This window comes from Leptodactylus fuscus, chromosome 3, assembly GCF_031893055.1.
Source record: "Leptodactylus fuscus isolate aLepFus1 chromosome 3, aLepFus1.hap2, whole genome shotgun sequence".
Lineage (NCBI taxonomy): Eukaryota > Metazoa > Chordata > Amphibia > Anura > Leptodactylidae > Leptodactylus > Leptodactylus fuscus.
Genome location: NC_134267.1, coordinates 61883290 through 61902653, shown reverse-complemented (window position 1 = coordinate 61902653; position 19364 = coordinate 61883290). Strand labels below are relative to the sequence as shown.

General features: G+C 39.8%; 1 protein-coding gene across 3 annotated transcripts in view; it reads left to right on the top strand.

Moving 5' to 3' along the window:
* Window positions 1-19364, top strand: part of ADGRG6 (adhesion G protein-coupled receptor G6) — a 144096-nt gene that overhangs the window by 111585 nt on the left and 13147 nt on the right. For all 3 annotated transcript variants that reach the window (XM_075267687.1, XM_075267686.1, XM_075267685.1), the window contains 11 exons: window positions 2071-2204; window positions 3646-3760; window positions 4468-4529; window positions 7967-8174; window positions 8332-8497; window positions 10028-10168; window positions 15754-15882; window positions 16604-16649; window positions 17350-17459; window positions 17618-17745; window positions 18741-19009. In XM_075267687.1, the coding sequence (XP_075123788.1) occupies window positions 2071-2204; window positions 3646-3760; window positions 4468-4529; window positions 7967-8174; window positions 8332-8497; window positions 10028-10168; window positions 15754-15882; window positions 16604-16649; window positions 17350-17459; window positions 17618-17745; window positions 18741-19009 (1508 nt within the window). The remainder of the gene's footprint in view (window positions 1-2070; window positions 2205-3645; window positions 3761-4467; window positions 4530-7966; window positions 8175-8331; window positions 8498-10027; window positions 10169-15753; window positions 15883-16603; window positions 16650-17349; window positions 17460-17617; window positions 17746-18740; window positions 19010-19364) is intronic.

Sequence of the window (19364 nt, the reverse complement as noted above, 5' to 3'; positions counted from 1 at the left end):
TAAAGCTGGTCAAGAGCGGCGGCCGACAGGAACAGGTAAGCAACTACCTCTGTTCTTTTAATAGTTTTAATCCCCCGGGTCTCCGATTATTATACTCTGGGGTCTTTTCAGTCCCCAGAGTATAATAAATGTTTATAGGTGTCCACAGTGGGACATATGGGGACACTATAGGGGTTAATACTGTGTGCAGGGGCCACTATAGGGGTTAATACTGTGTGTAGGGGACACTATAGGGGTTAATACTGTGTGCAGGGGACACTATAGGGGTTAATACTGTGTGTGCATTGGACACTATAGGGGTTAATACTGTGTGTGCATTGGACACTATAGGGGTTAATACTGTGTGCATTGGACACTATAGGGGTTAATACTGTGTGTGCATTGGACACTATAGGGGTTAATACTGTGTGTGCAGGGGACACTATTGGGGATAATACTGTGTGTACAGGGGACACTATTGGGGATAATACTGTGTGTGCATTGGACACTATAGGGGTTAATACTGTGTGTGCAGGGGACACTATTGGGGATAATACTGTGTGTGCATTGGACACTATAGGGGTTAATACTGTGTGCATTGGACACTATAGGGGTTAATACTGTGTGTGCAGGGGACACTATTGGGGATAATACTGTGTGTGCATTGGACACTATAGGGGTTAATACTGTGTGTGCAGGGGACACTATTGGGGATAATACTGTGTGTGCATTGGACACTATAGGGGTTAATACTGTGTGCATTGGACACTATAGGGGTTAATACTGTGTGTGCAGGGGACACTATTGGGGATAATACTGTGTGTGCAGGGGACACTATAGGGGATAATACTGTGTGTGCAGGGGACACTATAGGGGTTAATACTGTGTGTGCAGGGGACACTATTGGGGATAATACTGTGTGTGCAGGGGATACTATTGGGGATAATACTGTGTGTTCAGGGGACACTATAGGGGTTAATACTGTGTGTGCAGGGGACACTATTGGGGATAATACTGTGTGTGCAGGGGACACTATAGGGGTTAATACTGTGTGTGCAGGAGACACTATTGGGATAATACTGTGTGTGCAGGGGACACTATAGGGGTTAATACTGTGTGTGCAGGGGACACTATTGGGGATAATACTGTGTGCAGGGGCCACTAATGGACATAATACTGTGTGCAGGGCTTACTAAGGGACATAATAGAGTGCGGAGGAGGGGGTCAGTCGAGGTCTTCGGCATCGGTTTGGGGAGGGGGGCCCCATGTCAAAGGTTCGCCACGGGGCCCCGCCATTCCTAGTTACGCCACTGAGTACAACCTTAGATTCATATGAAAGATAAGAATCTCCTCTGTCATACATCACCAGGAGCACATTTCGATGTTTTTAAATGCCAGAGAAATATCCTTGTACATTTTTTTCCTATCAGTATGTCTTTGGAATATGGGATGGAAATCCATGCAAACCCGGGAAGAACATACAAACTCCTTGCAGATGGTTTTTTGCCCTTGGCGGGATTTGAACACCAGGAATCCAGAGCTGCAAGGCTGCAGTGCTAACCACTGAGCCACCATGTGGCCCCCTGCTCAAGAAATATCTGATTGACGTAACCCTCTCCACCCTAATCTCCACACACAGTGATAAGCAATGTACAGTATAGCTCTTAATAGAGAAGCAAAGGAAAGAATAAGGAAATGTAGGATTTCACAGAAGGGGACAAACTTTGTTAATAAATTCTATTACAAGATATACTAGAGAGTCAGTAGCATATTAATGCTAATAGTGAAATGTAGAAACATATCTAGTATTTATATTAAAGAGTGCTTTTATGCTGTGTGAATGTTTCCTATAATACAGTCGCAACGTCCAAAAAATGTCAGCAGCAGATGTGAATAAACTGTTATTAGAGCATTGTTTCTTTCTTTCCCCCACATGAAATAAAAGACAAGAGGGAGGAGCAGGACTCCCAAACGATTCATCTCCAAACGTAGATGATTGCATGTTATAGTCTACACAAAAGGATCATCATACAATTGTTTTATTCTGTTTGAGCTAATGTATCTAACCATAATCACCTCTATTTTTTGCAGTTATTATATCTGGGCCCTCCTGGTGTACAACAATAGTAATAATGTTGCTTTGGAAAAAGGTGATATATTAAAAAAGATTAATGGCAGCTCACCCCAAGGTCTGACCCTTAAAGCAGTGGATGTTTATCCAGTTGGTAAGTATATGCATGTTATAGTATATAGTATTATAGGTTTCAGATCAGGCTGAGTTCACATTTGCTTCCTTTTAATCTGTTGTTCCATCTAAGGAACAGAAGAATGGACTAAACATTAAGACGGATCCATCTAATGACAGACAAACATGGATCCTGAAGGACCATACTGAATATAATGGGGTCCATCAGGTATCCATTGTGTTGCCTGTGATTTCTCTGAGCAAAAAGTACTACTTTTGTTTGCGATTGTAAATGGACTCCAAAAGGAGCATCCAAGACAGGTGTGAACGTAGCCTGAGAAGTGAGACCTTTATGAATATGATGAAAGAACTGGGAAATAAGGGCAAAAAATATATATAAGTTAAAAAAATTATTGTATTTGAGTTAAATCGATGTGTGATATGGATCAAGATAAAATAAATTCTGATCCCTAATATTGGTTATGTACTGTATATGTACAGACAAAGGGTTTGCTCCTGGGATACATGTGAATAATATAAGAAATAATTTATGCCACTATTTCATTATACTCTTTCATGTTGGTAACAGTAGTTATAGATTTATAGTTTTTGTATAATATTCCTATCTGAATGTTTTTGTTTTGATGCATCATTTTACAATATGCTAAATTTTTCAACGATGTATACCTTTTTTCATGAAAAAATAGGATAGATGTACAGAAGCCATGGAGTAGTATAAGGAAGGGAAATATTTCGGGCTGCTTTCTAGCCGAGCGTTTGTTATACTTTATTCTTAGAAGTACGTTAGTCTTTCTATAGAAGTCTACATATTAGGCCTAGCAAGTAGAGATGAGCGAGTAGTATTCGATCGAGTAGGTATTCGATCGAATACTACGGTATTCGAAATACTCGTACTCGATCGAGTACCACTCGCTATTCGAATGTAAAAGTTTGATGCAGAACCAGCATTGATTGGCCGAATGCTATACAGTCGGCCAATCAACGCTGGTTCTTCTCCTACCTTTAGAAGTCTTCTCCGTGAAGCTTCCCCGCGGAGTCTTCCGGCTCTTCATTCACTCTGCCAGGCATCGGGCCTGGGCAGAGCCGACTGCACATGCCCGCGCTACAAGTTGGCATGCGCAGTCGGCTCTGCCCAGGCCCGAGGCCTGGCAGAGTGAATTCAGAGTCGGAAGATGTCACGGGGACGCTGCATGGAGAAGACTTCTCGGAGGATCCAGCCCGACCCTCACTTGTGGACTTGGTAAGTATAATTTGATCGAATGTTGCCTACTCCTGAAACGAGCATTTTCCCCCCATAGAGTATAATAGGGTTCGATATTCGATTCGAGTAGTCGAATATTGAGGGGCTACTCAAAACTAATATCAAATCTCAAACATTTTACTGTTCGCTCATCTCTACTACAAGCTCAGAATATATTATGCCAGGTGCACAATTTTTATATCACTTTGTTTGATTTCAGAATTATGTACAAGTAATGAAGAGCCAACCTCATATCACTGGCCTAATACGAAGCCAACAACAACCGCAATTATAGAATGTCCAAAGAATCGTGCATATACTGCTTCAAGGACATGGTGAGGCTTATGTATAATATATAGTCAACTCTGCTAACAAGATTTCAAGTTCATTCTATATATATTGCAAGAGAACTCTAAAAAGTAGCCCAGTACTACGGACAATATTGCTGTAAAGTGATTCCCATTGGGCCGTTACTGTAAGGAGATGGCCATGGCTACTTTTAGCTGTATCAATAAGTCTCCCTCAAACTATAGGATCAGCCCCAATTACAGTCACATTATCCTTTACCTTACTTTCCATTATGATTATATAGTAAATTTTGAGACCCACCTAGTGGTCGGATGAAAATGGAAACCTTTGTCCAGTTATTTGATTTATTTGGCTTTATATTAAATGAGTATAAGCCTGTCATTTTTTATTAAGGATATTATTAGTTATTACTTTTTCTCTAAGACTGTGTTCACATTTGCATTGGTCTTTTTATTTTTCTGTTCCTTCATATGGACAGAAAAACTAAATTCATGACAGGGATGTATCCATAAAAATATCATGTCCCCATTATGCTGGAAGAACACACCATTTACTATAATGGGGTACGTCAGGCTTCTGTCATGGCGTCCATCATTTAAATGGACAAACTAGCACAACATATATTATTTTCTTTGATGTTTTTGATGCCATTATCATCAAACTAGAAATATGATTGTTATCCTATGTTATCTATGTTACCCATTTCATTTTTTTATTTTTTTATTTTTTGTAGCAATTTAGGTCATCTTAACTATACTTCATATTGGGGACCACCGGATGTGAAAAACTGCACAGGTAATAATCAGAACAATTGCGATACGCATGTAAAATAAAAAAAGAAAAGGAGAATTAAAGAAATGCTCTAGCTCTATCACATAGACTATAAAGTCTTGAACTTCTTGCCTCTTACCACTAGAGGGAGCTTAGATGCTTTAACACTATAACACAGTATGCAGTGAGCACTTCCCATATTAGAGGATGGAAGTAGCCAAAACTTTATTATTAAGAGATTATCTTTGATCCTTCAGGTGTTTTGGAGAGATCCAACTGTGATAAATATACAGAATAGAGTCGGACTGGCCCACCGGGGAACCGGTGAATCCCCCAGTGGGCCCTGAGCCCTGACTATCAGTCCTAATTTTCCCAATGCAGATGCATTGGCCAGGGGTCCGATCGGGATGTCAGGGGCTGGGTCAGGCCCCTGTCCAATCCATTTACATTGACAAAATGAGCACTGATAGTGGCAGGTGCCGGATCGGTAACCTCAGGGCCCCAGGCTGCCGTCAGCAATGTAATGATTAAAGATGGCTGTATATATGAGTATATACTGTAATATATATATATATATATATATATATATATATATATATATAATTTTTGGCTGTGTTACCCTTATAGTGTGATGTACAGTATATTAAGATGTTAAAGAGGACTTTTCACCTCCTGGGGCACATGCGGTTTAATACACCGCTAGAAAACCGATAGGGCGCTGAATTCAGCGCCCTATCGGCTTTCATGTTCTGTGCCCCCAGTGAAGAGCTATCAGTGCCGGTACCGTAGCTCTTCACTGTCAGAAGGGTGTTTCTGAATGTCAGTCAGGAACGCCCTTCCTCACAGTAGCGCCTATAGCAGTGTACTGTGAGATCGGGGAGGAACATCTCCTCCCTTCCTGATAGTACTCACCCATAAGCAATGCCCCCTCTCACAGTACAGTGCAATATTAGCTACAGTGAAGAAGGGTGTTACTGACTGACTGTCAGAAATGCCCTTCTGATGGTGAAGAGCTACAGTACTGGCACGGATAGCCCTTCACTAGGGACACAGAACAGGAAAGCCGACAGTGCGCTGAATTCAACAGGCTTTCTAGCGGTATATAACACTGCATGTCCCCTAAATGATGAAAGACCCTCTTTAAGGATTAGGCACAACAGCGAAATGCAGCTAAAAAACACTGTGGAAAAAAAAAAATAGCAGTGAATCTCAATTTATTTTCTCGACAGTGTTTTTCATTGAGCTTTTGTCACCAGTGCCCCGTTATCCTCCCACCTGTGTCTATTCGGTCTCATGCCCTCATTTCTGGAAATCCTGTACCTAAATAGTCCCAGTAATCATATGAGGTGCAGGACTCCCAGCAAGGAGGCGCCGACACAAGACTAAATGGACACTGGCGGCAGACAATAGAGCACCGGGGACAGGTTAAGGCGCTTTTTAATTATTTATTTTTTATTTTACACCTACCGCCCAGCACATGAGTTGCTCCAATTCCTGGACAAATCTTTAAAGGATTTATCCTTCTTTTATTGATGGTCTATCCTTAGGATAGACCATCAATATTACATCTGTGATGATGCAACAGACAGGACCTCTGCAGATCAGCTCTTCCAGGACAGCATGGCTACATGTAATGGTAACATTTCTAGGAGCCATGCTGATCACTTTCCATACAGTGTGTAGCAATAGGTTTAGGTAGTGTGTTGTTGCACATCGTATGGTGGGTGAGCAGCATGGCTCCTGACATGTTATTACCTTTAGCCGCTCTGTCTCGGTATCACTAGTCTGCAGGGGTCCTAATGGTGGGCCCCTAAAAACAATTCCACTGGTGGGCTTTAGACACCCCAGTCCAACACAGTTACAGAAGGAAGCTTTTTAGCACAAAACGTTGGGTCTAAATAGGTTATAATGTTAAAAGCTAGACAACTGTGCCTAGTTTGACTATAGTTTGAATATACCCAAAAGCATTTGTATAATTTCAGATTTATTACAGTTCATGTCATTGTAGATGTATATTAACTGGTCTACAGCACATCTGCAGCTGGTTTATATGGCACTTATGCTGCTAAATAAAGCTTTTCTGTTAACAATTTTAAATTAAAGGGGCATTCTGACCCCAAACGGCATTTTCATACCGATAATCTATGCACAGGACACATCAGTATGTTATCTGTGGGGGAACGACACCCAGACCCTGTACAGAGCAGACTATAGATGCCAGAAGCTATTGCTGTAGGTGGGAAGGGTGTGTCGGTTGCTCTTCAAGTAACCGGTGCATAACTATGGTTTTGGGGAATTGTAGCGCTGCTCCTATTTCTTGAATAGCAAAAGCCTTCACAGGTTCTCCATATAGCTTCTAGAGCAGTGGTTCTTAACTTTGTTTGTGGTACCAAACCCACCAGTTTCATATACACATTCACCGAACCCTTCTTTAGTGATAAATCAAATATGATTTTTTTCCAAATTCAAGACATAGGTATATGTTTTTTTTTTACTGGTACACAAAATGAACCGTGTTAATGGCCTAGGGTTCGATCGATCCCCGGTTAAGAACCACTGTTCTAGAGGCTGCTGTATCAGCTGATCTGGGCAGTGTCCCAGTGCTGGACCCCACAAATCACATACCTATCTTGTATGTAGGTCATTAATATGAAAATGTCATTTGGGTTTGGAAAACCCCTTTAATCCACTGGATAAATCCAATAGAAAATCAAGTGCTCACTGCTTGCTAGGTAGAATTGATCAGTGGAATCAGGTTCTGTGTTACCGTGTTTAAATAGAGTGTTGGTCATGCACGCTGCCTCTCCAATGTGTGCTGTTTTTGAGTTCTTTTCTGCAGCCCCATAGAGTTAAATGGAGTGGCGGCCTGCATACAAGACTGTCATCTATTAAAACAGCAGAACTCGAGGTCTCCATTCTTAGAGCAGTTAATCTGAGAATATTCCATTAACTTCATTACCATTTATAGTATTTTTGTAGGTTGTAGGTTCACTCTACCAGTATTATAAGTTGTTGATCTCATGGGTCAGAGAGAGCAACAGACTTAAACGGCGTTTAAGTGACAGAACACCACCCATCTGCATTCAATGTAAAAAAAAAAATGACAGAAGAAAGCTCCAGATATGAACATCTCTTCCATTACAAAAGTAAACAAACATAGCAGAAGAAAGTTTCTATTGTGTTTTTTTTTTTTTTTTTTTTTTTTTTTACATTAGAGTGAATAGGAACAGATGCAGATGGAGGAGTCCCTGTTGCTTCAGTCACTCATTGTTGTTAAAGTCTGTAGCTTTCATGTTATGATGGATAAGAGCAATGGACTTTAATAACGCTAGTGTGACCCTACCCTTACTGACCAATGTGCATGGAGAAAGATACTTTTGTATTCAAGGAGTAGGTCATGCAAAATTTAACAAGATTTTCTATCTTAAGACTTATGGACTAAGCAGTGTATAATTTCACAGATAACGCTGAAGATTTGGCTAACCAGTTGCTAAACCTTACTGGGAGCGGCCAAGAGCTGACACAGGAGAAAGTCGATGATGTCGTCCAAACCCTTAAGAAAATAGTGAATGACGCTAACATCAATGCTGAACTGGGCTCAACTGTTGTCAATGTGTTTTCCAATATCTTAAACAGTTCCGACAATGTACTAGCAAAATCCTCTTCCGAGTAAGTCACATTACTTATATTATATTCTTATATACTACTCAATGTTACCATAAGGAGCAAATGAGGAAATTGTTGAAATATCAAGGGACGTCAGTGAATCTGAATCTTGTAACATTTTCCTTGAGCCTTATTTCTTCTGTTCTTGTGTTTATTTCAGAGCGCTAAAAACAATAGAAGCTCTGGCTCTAAAGATTCGGTTCTCAGGACCGTCTGTCAGCATCGTCTCACGAAATCTGTGTTTGGGAGTTTCCAAAGTCAATGCTACCTCATACAATGGTTCATCCTTCAGCGTTGGAGCTCATAGTAACAGCTCTGATTTCGAGGTATAGAAAACCAGCTTTAGTACAATAGATAGAAAATCTATGTTTATTTTAACTGTCAGTATTTGTAAAAACTATTAGAAATATAATATTTTCCATTTAGGAAACAAATGAATGTTTAACCTGTGTAATAACTAAATCTTCAATGTACGACCTAATGGGGCTTGAGAATGAGTATGTGATATTACAAGGTATTACCCGATTTAAAAACTAAAATAAAAGAAGACTTACAGGGGTTGTCCTATCACAACAGGATAGTTGAAAAGTGTTATTTTACATATGGGATCCCACCACTAGGACCCCCATCTATGATTAGCCCTGAATACTGTATTAGTTATTCATATACGCTGTTTTAAGTCTGTTGGACTGACAAAGATTGGCTACCGCCATCATTCCATAAAGATCGAATGAAATGCATTTCCAGGGCTTAGCAGTGGGGAGATGGTGTCAGTGGAGGAAGTCCAAAATGTTGGCAGCTCGTTTCTACTCTGATCACAGTGGGTTTGGTACCAAACCCTTTCACTGACACTGAGAATAAGTGATGAATTGCACATGGGTGAGGTTAAGGGGATCCCCTGGGGTGTTCCTCGTTGTATGTCTCTCGTGTGATAGTGTTTCAGGGTTCCCTTGATAGCAAGTATAAAGGAAGCACAGGAGACAGGTTAATGAAAAGGCAATGCTCGTGGCTCAATTTAGTTACCTGGTTTCTTCTAGTGGAGGCACATTCGCTTACAACAAGCAGTGTCTACACATTTGGCATAAATCTTCTCTTTACTCCCTGCTTTAGTCCTCTGAGCCTTTCTACCATGGTAATCTGGAGTGACCCCTGGGACCTAGTTCTATATTTCCAGTCACAGATTTGGAAGGTCATTGTTTCGGCTGTGGATACCCAAGAATAATCACTGGTGTAGTGGTGGAAAAGTTGAGCCACCGAGCAGTTATAAGAATGCCTGTCTGGCAGCAGAGTGGTCCATTGACATGGGATTGCCTGTTGAAGCCCTAACTAACATTAACTAACCTAAAAAACTAAAGGTGCTTCCCACAGACTAATCTAAACTGAGGCTGACTGCAGACTATCTGAAACAGACCCTAACACTGACTGAAGGCTTCAGTAACCTAGAAATGGCTAAATTCTCCCCACTCTCCAGAAACTTTGAGCAAGAGCCACTCCCATTTACAAAACAATATAAGAATGACTTAGTTAACTCCTCAATAACCAACATAACACTCAGATAGTGCAAGCTGTATTTGGGGGGACACTGCACATGCAAAACCAGTGCGTTATTTAAATGTAGGACATTGATTATGTTCTTATGATCAATGAGGGTCCCGATAGTGGGATCCTCAGTGATTATACACTTATACCTACAGTATTCTGTGGACAGGGCATGTGGTGTTAAAATGGGGCAACCTGAGAAGTGTAGAGCTTTACCATTAATATTATATATTGTATGTAATGGAAAACACAGAGAATATTGTTATATATCAGGATTTTCTGTATGTATTATTTATGGCAATACAATTCTTCATCAGATTGACATGAAGGAAAGTCAAGATAATCCACTGGCTTCCGTTGTCCTTCCATCCAGCCTTTTGTCAAACTTAAGTCAAGATGATTTCTATACAGTGTCAAGAGCTCAGTTCACTTTCTTCAGCAAAGCTGGACTTTTTCAGGTAACTGTTAATCTAAACAGATATTTCTTGTATTAGTTGGCAAGCTATAAAAACTCGGTTTGTAGAATGTCATTACCCACTTTAGGCCATCACAACTGGTTAATAGAAGATGGGCTATTATTAAGGAGTGTCTGTTATACCTTTGTCCATGGTTTTAATAAAATGACAGCTGGAATACCATTTTTGTTTCCTCCGGCTATCACTTTTGCAAGTGAAAGATGGGTCAGTTAAAGTGCTCTGAGCACTGTGTTTTAGATTACTCCATAGTCCTTCACCTCTGCTGATGGTTGTAGACATCTCCTGGATGGACTCTACAGTCATCATGTTCTTCAGAGCAGAGGGGAGAACTCTGTAGGAACTAAACACAGTGCCCACAGGGGAGGTTCAGTAGAACAAATGAGTACAATCCCCTGAATTCTAGAATAAAGCCCCCACCCTCAAGTATATTATTGTAGCTCCTACATCTAGCATCAGGCTGAGGTTCGTTGGCCCACCAGTTAAAATTATTTTGGAGGCCCAATCTCCAGAAACCTTAGGAAATAGACCGTAGTTTCCTTTACATTTGGATGTCTTCTGCTGGACCATTATTTTGTTACAGTTTGGGCCCACTTGATTCCCTGAATTTCTCGTATGCCAGCCTGACACTTCCTACCACTTGATAACTGCTATTGCTTGGATTGGACACAAAACAATAGGCTGGGTTCTTATGAGAGAAATACAAATACATAATTGGTTCAATTGTAGAGCTTTAATATTCAGCAACTATTACCGTATATACTCGAGTATAAGCTGACCCGAATATAAGCCGAGGCCTCTAATTTTACCACAAAAATCTGGGAAAACTTATTGACATAAGCCTATATAAGGGCTAGTTCACACGTGGGCAAAGGGGAGGTTTTTGACAGCGGAATTCGCTTCAAAAACCTCTCCTTTAACATGGTGGTCTATGTAGACCACTAGCTTTTTTTTCCTCCTAGCGTTTTCCGCCTGAAGAAGCGACATGACCTTTCTTCAGGCGGAAAACGCCTGAAGAATTGCATAGAAGTGAATGGGAGGCGAAAACCGCGCGGTAAAAAACCGCGCGGTTTTTTGCACACAAAACCGCGCGGTTTTTTGCAAAAAACCGCGCGGTTTTCGCCTGCAGTTTCTATAGCACATATAGGAAAAAAAACCCTAGCGAAAACCGCTAGCGAAAACCGCGTCAAAAACCTCGTCAAAAACCGCGTGGAATGCAAAAAACAGCGTCAAAAAAACTCCTCGAGGTTTTTTACCTCGCACAAATAAGCTAGGCGGTTTTCACGTGTGAACTGACCCTAAGGGAATTGTATTATTGTATATGTATATTGCTTATTGTATAAGCCTAGGGGGGAAATGCAGCAGCTACTGGAAAATGTAAAAAATTAAAATGGTCGGAGTTTTTGGGTGCAGTAGGTGCTGGGTGCTGGGGAAGGGGAGAGGGGTATTATGGTTGTCTGTCTGCCCCTTCTCTGAGCTTGAGGACTGTTTTTTCTTCCCCCACTTGGAATTCAGTCTGGCTGAATATAGGGTATATGCAGTGCTCCTATTAACCCCTTCCCGACGGAACAGGAGCACTGCAGATACCCTATATTCAGTAGACCGGGCACTTTCAGACACAGGGATACCTAATGTGTACGTGTTTCACAGTCATTTTCTACTTTTATGTGTATTCTAGGGAAAGGAGTGATTTAGAACTTTTATTTTTTTAAATCTTTTTTTTTTTTGCACTATTTTATGGGAGATTCTATACATTAATATTGTGGCTGGTCATAGACCCCCCCCCCCTCCTAATATATATATATATATATATATATATATATATATATATATATATACACTCACCGGCCACTTTATTAGGTACACCATGCTAGTAACGGGTTGGACCCCCTTTTGCCTTCAGAACTGCCTCAATTCTTCGTGGCATAGATTCAACAAGGTGCTGGAAGCATTCCTCAGAGATTTTGGTCCATATTGACATGATGGCATCACACAGTTGCCGCAGATTTGTCGGCTGCACATCCATGATGCGAATCTCCCGTTCCACCACATCCCAAAGATGCTCTATTGGATTGAGATCTGGTGACTGTGGAGGCCATTGGAGTACAGTGAACTCATTGTCATGTTCAAGAAACCAGTCTGAGATGATTCCAGCTTTATGACATGGCACATTATCCTGCTGAAAGTAGCCATCAGATGTTGGGTACATTGTGGTCATAAAGGGATGGACATGGTCAGCAACAATACTCAGGTAGGCTTTGGCGTTGCAACGATGCTCAATTGGTACCAAGGGGCCCAAAGAGTGCCAAGAAAATATTCCTCACACCATGACACCACCACCACCAGCCTGAACCGTTGATACAAGGCAGGATGGATCCATGCTTTCATGTTGTTGACGCCAAATTCTGACCCTACCATCCGAATGTCGCAGCAGAAATCGAGACTCATCAGACCAGGCAACGTTTTTCCAATCTTCAATTGTCCAATTTTGATGAGCTTGTGCAAATTGTAGCCTCAGTTTCCTGTTCTTAGCTGAAAGGAGTGGCACCCGGTGTGGTCTTCTGCTGCTGTAGCCCATCTGCCTCAAAGTTCGACGTACTGTGCGTTCAGAGATGCTCTTCTGGCTACCTTGGTTGTAACGGGTGGCTATTTGAGTCACTGTTGCCTTTCTATCAGCTCGAACCAGTCTGGCCATTCTCCTCTGACCGCTGGCATCAACAACGCATTTCCGCCCACAGAACTGCCACTCACTGGATGTTTTTTCTTTTTCGGACCATTCTCTGTAAACCCTAGAGATGGTTGTGCGTGAAAATCCCAGTAGATCAGCAGTTTCTGAAATACTCAGACCAGCCCTTCTGGCACCAACAACCATGCCACGTTCAAAGGCACTCAAATCACCTTTCTTCCCCATACTGATGCTCGGTTTGAACTGCAGGAGATTGTCTTGACCATGTCTACATGCCTAAATGCACTGAGTTGCCGCCATGTGATTGGCTGATTAGAAATTAAGTGTTAACGAGCAGTTGGACAGGTGTACCTAATAAAGTGGCCGGTGAGTGTATATATATATATATATATATATATATATTTTTTATTTTTTTTTGCTGACTTGAGTATAAACCGAGGGGGCCTTTTTCAGCACAAAAACTGGGCTGAAAAATTTGGCTTATACTGGAGTATATACGGTAATTTTTATTTATTAAAAAGTGTTTGCTCACCTATAGAAAACCTGCAGACGTAGACTAAACTAGGCATTTACTCACATAGTGTAAGTGTTCAGATACAGTAATACACTTGCTGGACATTTCTTTGCAGGAAAGCCTGGGAGAATATAATTGTTCTAGCTTGATGATGATAAGAAATGACTTTTGTGTGATAGAAGTAAATGAAAAAGCTCTTACTTTATTTATGTAAGATCATGGAAGTATTTCTGCTATAGCAGAACTCCAGTCAAACTTTTCCTATTTAGTGTTACAGTTACATAGAGTTGTGATATATCTTAATAAAATAAGCCGTAAGTCTTAAGTATCCATTACAGCAGCACAAATATTTGTTTCTTTCGCTTAACAATCCAATGCTATTCCATTGCCAATAAGATAAGAGATCTAAGCCATTCCATTAAGGAAGTGATCTAACAGTGTTATAGTGTATGTTCTTGCACGGTAAACAGAGTTACAGCTTGGGATATCATTATCATTATGTTAAGGAAGCCGTGAGGTTTTACAGATTTTACGGCCACTTGTAATTTGTTCTCTAATTAATAAGGAATTTTCAACAAAGTCTCAGAAAAAAATGAATTCTTCTCATGCTATAAACAGGACATAGGGTTATAAAGGTAACAAGTGTTTCCCATTGGAACGAAAACAATTTATTGCAGTGTATATTTGTATGTAAAAGTTCAACATACTTTCTCTACCTAATTTCAGGCCTTAAAGGTGAATGTGTCAACCTTTAACTGAACCCATTTTTTATCTTATAAGGGTAATTATTAGAGATGAGCGAACAGTAAAATGTTCGAGATTCCATATTCGTTTCGAGTAGCCCCTCAATATTCGACTACTCGAATCAAATATCGAACCCCATTATAGTCTAATGGGGGGGAAAATGCTCGTTTCAGGGGTAGGCAACGTTCGATCAAATTATACTTACCAAGTCCACGAGTGAGGGTCGGGCTGCATCCTCCGAGAAGTCTTCTCCGTGCAGCGTCTTCTGGCTCTGAATTCACTCTGCCAGGCATCAGGCCTGGGCAGAGCCGACTGCGCATGTCCGCACTACAAGCGGGCATGCGCAGTCAGCTCTGCCCAGGCCCGATACCTGGCAGAGTGAATTCAGAGCCGGAAGACGCCGTGGGGAAGCTGCACGGAGAAGACTTCTAAAGGTAGGAGAAGAACCAGCGTTGATTGGCCGACTGTATAGCATTCAGCCAATCAATGCTGGTTCTGCATCAAACTTTTCCATTTGATTAGCGAGTGGTACTCGATCGAGTACGAGTATTTCGAATACCGTAGTATTCGATCAAATACCTACTCGATCGAGTACTACTCGCTCATCTCTAGTAATTATGCTATCAGTATAGAAAGTGTGTAGAGAAACACACTTTTATTCTGTATTCCATCATTTACATGGTAGTTTACAGTATCGTTTATTTATATTAAAAAAAAAAAAAAAGGAAAAGGAGATATCAATATGGAGAACAAAAAGGGAGCAAAATCAATAGCCATCTCCTGCTGGCTGAGCCCCCTTGCAGATGTACCTATTATCTTATAGTGACCTTACCTTGGGCAGGAGATTGATGATATGATACACAGTTTTGTAATATTCAGTAAACTGACAAACCAAGAATACAATCTTCTAGGGAAAATACTACTCTTTAAATGAAATGAGCTCCATGCTGGAGAATAACTCCCATCCCATGTATGAGACCGTGATAGCACTTGGCAGTACTGTATTGTAACTTGGATTGGAATATATTATGACTATGTATTATATAATATTTTACCTTCAAATATTACCTATCTACCTGCAAGGTTATAAAGGTATGATTGCTAGGGCTCCAATAGTGAGACACCACCAGTCACAAGAATAATGGTGGTCCTTCCCCCACTTTGAATAAGGTCATGGTCCCCCATCTGCGCTCCTCTGTGTTCAAGGTATATGAGAAGATAGCTGAGCAAATATCTCTGCCAGCCCTAGAGAATGTGAATGTAGTGGTCACGCACATGCATAATAGTCATTCAAGAGGGGACACTGGACCCCAATTATCATGGTCAGTGGTCTCACCTCTGTGACTATAAATTTATTACCTATAATGTACTTATCTAGTGATTCCTTTAGTGTTTGGTGCCCTAATGTCTGGAGAATGAAGATATATTACATACATTACAGTAGTTTAACACTACCTGTTGTTTACTGATAAATGTAGATGCCATAAATATGGACAATGTAATATTATAAAATTACGCAGAAGTAGCTGTATAATCAAATATGTTACACAAGTTATATCTATTATAACTGTGAAATGTGTAAAATAATGCATGGTAATTCAGAAGATATGTTTTATACATCAACAGGATACTCAACTCAACACTGCAGGAAAGCAGAAACTGAATAGTTATGTTGTAGCGTGTAGCATTGGGAATATTTCTATCCATGACCTTACAGATCCAGTCAAGATAACTGTTAGGCATCGGACAAATCAAGTGAGTAATACTTTACCTTTGTACTGGTACTGAAATTAGAAGTGGATCGAATCTCAAGAGTGTACAGTAGTAGAAGTTTTATGTCTTTATGTTCTTATATGCCACATATGATATAATTTACCTAGTATATAAATCAATGAGAATTTCCTTCTCACGGCCTTATTTATAAGCTAAAATCGAAGGCCATTCTAAAGCTGCCCATTCATATTACTTACAATAGATACATTTTGGCCAAACCTGCTGATTTCAAGTGTAGGACTTTCCAATGTTTATGGGGGCCTCCTAACTTTTCTCTTGGCAGCAGACCTTTATCAGGAAGATAAGGACCATACTGTTGGATTTCAACAGCCCAATCTTTATGTTCTCAGCAAGATACATAAACACACTTATCTAGGTTCACACTTATGCGGAGGTTGCCATTCTTCAGTTCCACTTGGGGACCTAAAAAATGTAATCCCAATCTGCTTACAAAGTGGTTACCTGCAGACCCATAGACTGTCGTGGGATCTTCCTGGTTTCCATCCGGTTTACACCTGAAAAATGTGGAGAGAAATGTCCTGCATTTTTTTTGTGGATTTGGAGGACGGAATTCAAGCCAGCTTCAACTAATCTCTAGTTTGGTTAAGGATTCCAATATCTCATGAAACCAGTTCATCATATTATCGTATCATTTTGTCAATATAAACCTAATTAGCTATTTTTTGTATTCTTTTTTTTCCAGGAAAATGGGACTCCAACCTGTGTTTTCTGGGATATAAACAAAAACGGTATTTTTTTTTTTTTACAGTATGTAAATATGCTTTGTGGTACCTTCTTGTACAGTATGTGACTTTGTAATTTTATATACAGCTGTCATTTGCTACATTATTGTAGCACCATTGTAATAATAACACAATAACTCACAAAGAATCTACTGTACAAATATGTGATATTCACTTAAAGTAGTAGTTCATAAATGAAGTATTTAAGAAGGTTGTTTTGGCCACTTCTTATTATGAGTGAAGTAATACCTATATAGATACCGTAATACAGATATGGTAGGTCTTATACTGATGGATAATCCTTTAAGCAATACAATATACTTAAATCGGTAAAATTAGAAAGAAATGCCTTATCCATAATTTAACATTTAGTCATGACGTCCTCTCATAAAAATTCATGTACTGGACTATCATACAGTATATTTCACCATCCATTTGTATTAAAGATCATTATCCTCTCTATAACCCTATGTCTGAGGTGTAAGGAAGTGATTAAATCAACAAAACTCTGCATATCCGCCAGGGAAATGGACAGTTTATTCATTACTACTTAGAACCAAGAATGCTGTACTTAACATAAATATAATGAAATCTGTAACAATACCGTAAGATATGATCCTTGTTATTTCATACCAGTTTCACAATCTTGTTTTCTCAGTCGCAGTTAATCCTTAACAACTGATTATTCAATCTTACTTTTCAACAGCTGGCAATGGTGGCTGGAGCCAAGCTGGCTGCAGGGTGCTGATAAACGAATCCAATGCTAACGAGACCGTCTGCTTATGCAATCACCTCACTAATTTTGGTATTTTGATGGTAAGTGGGTAAATAACGAGCCTTTTTTAAAATAATATTTACATTTGATTACATAAATTATAATTTAATTCAAATTATTGTTTTGCCTATTTATTGTTTTTTCCATTAAAAAAAGTTGATCTGATCGGTTGATTTATCATATACTCTATCTTTTATAGGATCTTCAGCAAAATATGGCTGCTTTAGATAGTCAAAATTCAAAAATTCTTACATTCATTACTTATATTGGATGTGGGATCTCTGCCATATGTACAGCCGCCACGCTTCTAACTTACATCGCATTTGAGTAAGTCAATATTATTGGCCAAAAATTTGCACCACTTTGTAATATTATTTATTTTTCAATTGTGTGTTTAATAGTATTGTTATATTGTATTTTCTATTAATTTAGAATATATTTTACTAATATTTATTATTTTATAAATGGTCAAAAATAATCAGATGGAAAAACGAGTTAATCTTCTAGATGCATTACTACTACGGTAATTGCAAAATCTGGACAGCATTCTTTCAGACACAAAGCCAAGGACAGGTTAAATTGTCATTACATGTATGTACATATAAGCAACACACCTTGTACCATTCAGATGTAGCCACTTTAACTTGAATCATAGAACTCACTGCCCCATGATAACTAACGCTAGATTCACACATGTGTTGGGATTTCCATTCTTCGGGTTCACTTGGGGACCTGAAAAACAGAAACCCAATCCAACTAAAAAGCAGTTACCCAAGAAACCCACTGACCCCATAGACTAAAATAAAGTCCGCTGGGACTTTTATCTCTGCATTTTTCAAGCAGAATGGGGGACGGAATCCCAAATGGCAAGTGTGACCCTAGCCGAACACAAGAAAAGACATTATGTGCAATGGAAAATAGTCTAGATAGAGTGATTAACAACTGTTTACTTAATGAAGTCAATAGGAATAGCACAGGCATTATGGTCAATTAATCTTAGCCATCAGGTCAGGCGGACGGCCTGATAGTAAGTATAAAGCTCAGGTAAAGCATAGGCCCCTGTTCTTGTTCCAGAATTTTGCAATTGTCACACAACTTTTTCCATCATTGGGAGACATTAAGGTTAGCCAAAATACACAGTAACACATCACTGTGGCACATGAATGACTAGCTATGGAGTCCTAGCGTTTCAGAGAAGAAATACTTTAGTTTGCCCATTTTAGTAACCCCTGTGGTATATTCCTTTGCTTTGTTTCATAGCCCCTTCCTATACTCCACACCCATTTTGTGTGTAAAATTTGACAATTTTTTTTGTTCCCCAGAAAAATCAGACGTGATTATCCTTCAAAGATATTGATGAACTTGAGCACTGCCTTACTTTTCCTGAACCTTTTCTTCCTTCTGGACGGCTGGCTGGCTTCCTTCGAGATTAATGAGCTCTGCATAGCCGTGGCTGCATTACTTCATTTTTTTCTATTGGCTACATTCACTTGGATGGGATTAGAGGCTGTGCACATGTATATAGCACTAGTAAAAGTTTTCAATACATATATCCGGAGATATATATTGAAATTCTGCATTATTGGTTGGGGTAAGTGTATTTTGGATTTATTGTATCAATATAGACCTGTGCTTTAAATAGGTAGAATTGTTTATAAGGGCCTGTTCGGGAAATGTACAGTCTGCTAGAACAAATAACTTAGGCCCGGTTCACGTCTGCATTCGGTATTCCGTTCGGGAAGTCTGCTTGGGGACACCTTGAGTAGAATACCGAATGCATTGACAAGTGGTGAGCAATGAAAGCACACAGACCTAATAGACTATAATGTGGTCCATGTGTTTTCCGAGCAGTGTCCGCACAAATCATGAGGAGAGGAAAGTAGATCAAAAAGTACTTTTCTCTCCATATGTCCTGTGTGGACACTGCGTGGAAAATACACAGTCCC